This window comes from Aythya ferina, assembly GCF_964211825.1.
Source record: "Aythya ferina genome assembly, chromosome: 14".
NCBI classification, from domain to species: domain Eukaryota; kingdom Metazoa; phylum Chordata; class Aves; order Anseriformes; family Anatidae; genus Aythya; species Aythya ferina.
The window spans coordinates 12,469,322-12,475,321 of record NC_140312.1 but is presented as its reverse complement, the minus strand read 5'-3'; the positions used below and the strand labels follow the sequence as shown (position 1 = coordinate 12,475,321).

At 62.1% G+C, this 6,000-nt stretch overlaps 1 protein-coding gene across 2 annotated transcripts in view; it reads right to left on the bottom strand.

Annotated features, from left to right (window-relative positions):
* Positions 1–3,128: 3,128 nt before the first annotated feature.
* Positions 3,129–6,000, bottom strand: part of PCDH1 (protocadherin 1) — a 44,387-nt gene continuing 41,515 nt past the window's right edge. Inside the window, exons 5-6 of one of the 2 annotated variants that reach the window (XM_084535888.1) lie at positions 5,501–5,543; positions 3,837–3,973 (exon numbers count right to left, since the gene is read on the bottom strand). In XM_084535888.1, coding sequence (XP_084392014.1) covers positions 5,518–5,543 — 26 coding nt within the window. In that variant the 3' untranslated portion in view covers positions 3,837–3,973; positions 5,501–5,517. Of the gene's footprint in view, positions 3,974–5,500; positions 5,544–6,000 lie in introns of both variants that reach the window. The other variant, XM_084535881.1, reaches the window with a different exon arrangement.

The window sequence follows — 6,000 nt, the reverse complement described above, 5'->3', positions numbered from 1 at the left end:
GGGGAGGAGAGGTGTGGGAAGAAGCTGCCAGGCACAGGCACCCGGGTTTTCACACTTTTATTGTAAAGCTTTAGGAAGGGCTAATTACAATGGAGTTGGTCATCTGACAGCTCAGCAAACAAACAGAACAGGAGAGAACGGAAAGGGGATCACGACGGTGTCATGCTCACTGCTCTGAACAGAAAGAGTTACAAGGGAATCAATTGTGCTCACAGCGCCTGGGGAAAACCAAGCCCAAGGCCGAAAGCCTTCCCCGCACAGGGAAATGCATCACACATTGAGAGCAATACAACCTTAGCAAGAGGCGTTGCCTTAGACATAGGTCACCATCTGAAAAATAGTTGGGTACTTTACTCTGCCATAGGATTTCTCCTTTAGAAAAGCTACACCTGCATGTACATAAAACTGTACAAAAAACAAGGCATCACAAGCAAGGAAATGAAATCTCGTATAAATAGAACCAACACTGAAGAGCTACAAAGGGGTCGCTTAGATCCTTCCCACGCAGCCCGCCTGCTCCCTGGCTCCCACCTTTGGTTTTACCCCTGGCTTGTCCTAGTGCAGTGTGAGATACGGTGAACCCCCCCGCAGAGGCGTCCAACCCCCCCCCTCTTCCCTGTGCTTGTCTAGGCTGGAGCCCGTGGGGAGCGTCCCCCCACGTGCACGGAGGCTTTATCCTTCTGGCTTATAATTGTGCAAATGAGCTTCTTTCCAACAGCACCTCTTCTTCGTACAACCCCCCCACCCCCAAGACTGGTCCCCAGTGACACCATCAGTTTCTCCCCCCAATGCCCCCCATCCCAGCACCAATGCCCAGTATTTTCTCCTCCTCCCAGACCCACTGCCCCCTTTGGTACCCCATGGAGGACCCGCTCCCCCTGCCCTCTCTATTTCTCCCCATTCCCCCCCCCCCAAGATGCCCATCCCCTCCCCATCACCCAAGTCCTCTCCCCACTGTGCTCCCCTAAAAAGACCCAGCCCCATCACCCCTCTGAGAACCCCCCCCAAACTCATCACCCCTTATACCTCCAATCCCATGGCTCCCATCCCCATGTCAACCATCCCCATGGCTTCCAACCCCAAGACACCCATCCCCATGTCATCCATCCCTCCCATCCCCATGGCTCCCATCCCCATTGCACCCCTTCCCATGGCTCCCATCTCTCCCATCCCCATGGCTCCCCAGGGACCCGTCCCCTCTGCACTCACCCCCCCCTTTGCAACACGCTCGCACTGAGAACATCGCCAGGCGCTCCAGGAGACAAGACAGCAACCCCAGCCACAGGGCTTGGAGCTTCGGGGTCCTACTGGTGACCCCGAGCAGAAAGTAGGGAGCCCACCCACAGGCAGTGGCCTGGGGAAGCTGGTCTTGGACAAGCACCCCTCTGATCTGGCTCTGCCGGGGGGACCCCAAGAGGGGCACCGGACACTGCCGCCGCCGGAGCCGCGGGGAGGCGTGAGCAGTCGAGTTGGCAGTGGAGTCAGAGATCCTGGCCAGCGCGGCCAAATTGCACATTCTGCCCAGTTAGGCCCTGAAACTACAGAGCTACAATTAAAAACAAGTTCAGGAGCGTGACCTGCTCAGGCAGCCAGGCCAGGAGAGCGTGGCCCCGCCGCGTGGCTGCGGGTAGAGCGGGGACGCCCGGACGGATGGCCACCAGGAGTGAGGCGCCTGCCCCATGGGGCCGCCGGCCGGCAGGTGGGGAGCAGCAGCGGGGGGCCGGGAGGAGGGTCCTGCCCCCTCCGGGTGGCACCCCGAGGTCCCCAGGGCAGGCGAGGAGCAGGGCTGGGGCCCCACGGCCCCGCAGGTCACTGGGAGCTGGCCGCATCCTGCCACCGCTGCCCAAGCAAAGGGAGAGAAGCTGCTCAGAGAGGGGCTGCTGGAGGTGGGAGGTGGGCAGGGGGGCCCCGACAGGCACCGCAGCGCCGGCAGGGCAGCCCGCTGGCCGCAGCAGCCGGTGGGGTGGCACCGGAGCGCCATGTCCCTGCGGTGTCCCCACCCTGTGCTGGTCGAGCCATCGGTGAGAAGAGCCCCAGCCTCTCCCCGTGCGCGGACCGAGGGTGAGCAGCGGGGGAAACCATCCTGCAGCTACCACTGGCCTTGCTCCCTAAGGAAGATCCCAGAGATGAAGACGACCGACGCGCGAGTACGGGAAGAACAAGGGTGCAGCACAGCCCGTCCCCACGTCCCAGCGGGGAGGAGGGGACCGGGGAAGGGTGACCCAGGAATGAGGCGTGAGTCCCCCAGAGCCCTCCTGCCGGGGTCACCCAAAAAACAGGCAGAGGTGCTCAGGGACGCACCACCCGGGCATCCCCGCTCCGGCGTGCGCATCTCCAGGAGCGCCGTCCCCGCCGCCTGCGCGGTGTCACCTGCTCGGGTACCCTGCAGGGGAGCCGGGGGCAGCGGGGACCGGACAATGGAAGAGAAAGCTGGAGCCCGTGAGAGCGGCCCTGTGGCCTAAGGGCGGTGGGACACCAGCGGGCAGGGGCGTGGTGGCCCCCGGCGTGACCCTGAGACAACGCTCCTCCTGACGAAGGCAATGGTGGCTTACAGGCGGACAGGACGGAGGTCGAAGGCATGGCACAGCCGGCCCCACCGGCATCCCCCGCCCCGCAGGAGGCACAAGGCGATGGGCTGAGACGCCACAGCCGATGCCGACCTCCCTGCCAGCGGAGTGGGACTGAGGGCTTCTCCGGACCCAGCCGGTCCCTTGCCTGGGGACTTCCCCGTCCCTCCTCCGGCCATCGGGCGCAGGGCCACCAGGGACACCCCCAGTGCAGCCCCCGCCTATGGCACCGGGCAGTCCCTAGGGACCCTGCAGCTTGTGGGCACAGTGACAACGTTCCGAAAGAGATCCAGGCTGAAAAATAGTCAAGTCCCTACAGTCCGGCTAGGGCTGCCCCTCTCCTCCAGCTCCCCAGCTGCCGTTTCAGGGACTGGTCACATCTCTATTTACAATATAGAACATGAGTGTGGGCCGGACGCTGCGCTCCCGCGGGCTCTTCCACGCAGCAAACCATTCAAAGCTGGAACTTGCTCCCTGTGGATTGGGATTGTGTGTGTGTGTGTGTGTTCGTTTAAATGTCTTTTGTTTCAAGGACAATAAAAAGTTTCGATCAGGCAGGACTTGAATGTCATTCCTAAGGTTCGTATTTACAGGAGTCTACAGCAAAGAGCCGGGCAGCTCGCTCCCTGTGCGCGGGGACACCCCTCGTCCTATGCCCCAGGAACTCCACCAGCTCTGCGCGGACCTTTGGTACGTCAGCCCTTCTCCCCGGCCGTGCCCTCCGCACCAGGAGCCTGCCCAGCCCTCCCCGACCACGCAGTTCAGAGGCATGCACCCGCAAGTGCTCAGAAATCGGGTTTTGGATGCCTTCACCCCTCCCACCCGCCCCGGAAAATGGGTTATAAAGGCGCTCCTTCCATCCCTGCCTTGCCCTGCCCTGCTGTCCTCACAGCCCCTGGGCACCTCAACCACCACCCGGAGGAGACCCGGCCGCAGGAGCCCGTAAAGCATCGAAGTTTCAAATGTTCCTCTGGACGCTGGCCTCAGAAGCACGTCTGCTCCCGGCCCCTCGGGCCAGCCTCACAGGTATATCTCCCTCTTGTTGGTCTGGGATGAGGGGGTGGTGGCTGGCTGGAAGTCCGAGGTCTGGGTGAGAGGAATTTCCTCCATGGGAGAGTCCTTGCAGGGCTCATGGCTACTATTGGAGAAGGCACTGTACGTGGGGAGCAGGCGGAGGTTGGCCATTTTGGTGCTGCGCTCTTCTGAGAGTCTGGGGCTGCCATTCCCGACTTGCTCTTGACTCCCTCTGTCTTGGTAAGGCACAAAAGTGGAGAGTTTGAGGGCGTTCTTGGGCCTGCGGCTGGGGGAGGATTGGCCGGGCATCCAGCAGGTGTCGGAGTGGCCGAACTCTGTGCACTCCCGGGTACAGGTCCCAGTCATGGCTACATCGGGCAGAGGCCGGAGATCTGCAAGAAGCAAGGGAGAGCATCATTAGGCATGGCCGGGACCCGCCAGGTTGGCGGGGTGAGGCTGGAGGTCCCCCCAGCACCCATGGGGTGACCAAGAGGGCCGGGTTCCCAGGCCAGAGAGGGACCCCGCGACCCCTTGGGAGGAGGAGCAGGGCTGGGAGGCCTCTGCCCTCCCACAGCAGGGGGACGGGGATGGAAGGACCCACGGCCACCCAGGGAATGGAGGCAGGGCTGGGTGGGGAGCCCAAGGCTCCTGGCAGCCGGTGCCTCCTGCCAAGCTCAGCCCAGCTCCCCGTGGACAATAAACCCCTGCAGTGGGTGCTGGTGGGACAACGGCAAGGCAGAGCTCCCTGCGCCCACCCTAGGACACAGGTACCCCCCTGGTCCAGCACCCTTGGACACCCCAAAAGCTTCGTCATGCATGGACAGGAGTCCTCAGTCCTGTCCCAAATCCATGGGACAGTCCATGTCCCAAATGCAGCCAGGCTTTTCACTGCCCTCAGGTACAGCCAGGTCTCCTGAGCACCAGCCATGGGCCATCCTGCCCTGCTTGCCACCCAGCCATCCCAAGTACCAACTGGAGGTTCCTCTCCGAAACCAGATAGAGGTCCTCAGACCTCTCCTGGTCTCCCAGAGTCTGAGAACATGACGAAGCACACCTGGGAGAGCCCACAGCCACCCTAGAGTGGTTGGACATTTCTGATACCTGTGAATCCCTGCCCCAGGTGTGTCCAAACTTCTCTGTGTCAAACACTGGCCCGTGAGAGCGCTGGATATTTGAGGGCATCATAGCTCCCTGGCTGCTGGAGAGTGGCCACCAGCTGCACCACGTCGTGGGCTGGTGTCCTCAGGCACTGGCCACTCTCCATCCCAGGTATTTCGAGGCCTTGCTGTGCCCTGGCCACATGTCCTGGCCACAGGGAGTGCCCATCACAGGTCTGCAGAGGCTGCAGCATGGCATTTCCAGGCAAAGGTGAGCAAACCTTCAGGAGCCATCCCAGACAAAAGCCATCCCTTGCCATCAGCTCCCTCAGGGCACCACACAGCCCCCTGCCACCACCGGGACACCTCACTGCCACGGGCGCCTGCTGGTGGCTCAAGGCTGGTGCCGATGCTAGGACAGAAGGGCAGGCTGCTCAGGACCCCCGGCCCTGGTAGGAGGCAAACCAGAGCCCTTTGCAGCGTGCTGAGGCTCTGTCCCTGCAGCACGTCCCTCCTGCCACCAGCCTGGGGCTCGAGGACATGTGTGTCCCCAAGTCACCCTGCACAGCTTTCACACACAGGCACCACCGTGATTGCAATGAGGTCGCTGCAGGAGAAGGCTCCATATGATGCTGGGAACAGTTGGAAAGGGTCAAAAGTGAGAGCTGAAGGGACAGGTATGGACGAGGGGACACAGTTAGCAGAGAAGCAGTGTGTGGGAACATATCTTGCCCTAAAACAACCCACACTGCATCCCAAATTCTCCCGTCCGCTGGCGCACGTGTTAGCTGCGATATCCTGGCAGACGCCACAAGGACATACCTCCGTGCAGACCCCCTTCACAGCCTGCTCCGCTCGGGGGACTCTAATGAGGAGCAGAAAAAGGACGAGAGGGTCACATCAGTGCACAGCCCCAGCCTCCACCAGCCCTCCCCGTCGCATTGCACCAAGCCCCAAAACGTCCTCTCGGTACCCACTGCCTCCAAGGAGTCCCTTGGCCTCTCCTGGCCCCGCTCCAGCCTCCTTCAGGCTGCTTGGCCACCGCTGCCAAGCTCTCACTGGTTTCTCCAGCCTCATCCTAGCCTCCCAGCTGGCCCTTGCAGGGCTCACAGAGCCTGTGGCCACCCAGCTCGTGGTGGCCCAAGCCCTGCAGGCAGATGTGCGCACAGGCACATGGCTACGACCCAACTGGATGTGCTTCTGTGGGTGCTCGGGTGGGCACACGGAGAGGAACCCGCACGCAGGGGACAGCCATGCTCATGCTGCAGGGTGCAACAGCAGGGGACCAAGCATCACGGGGACCAAAGTGACCCAAAAGGCCA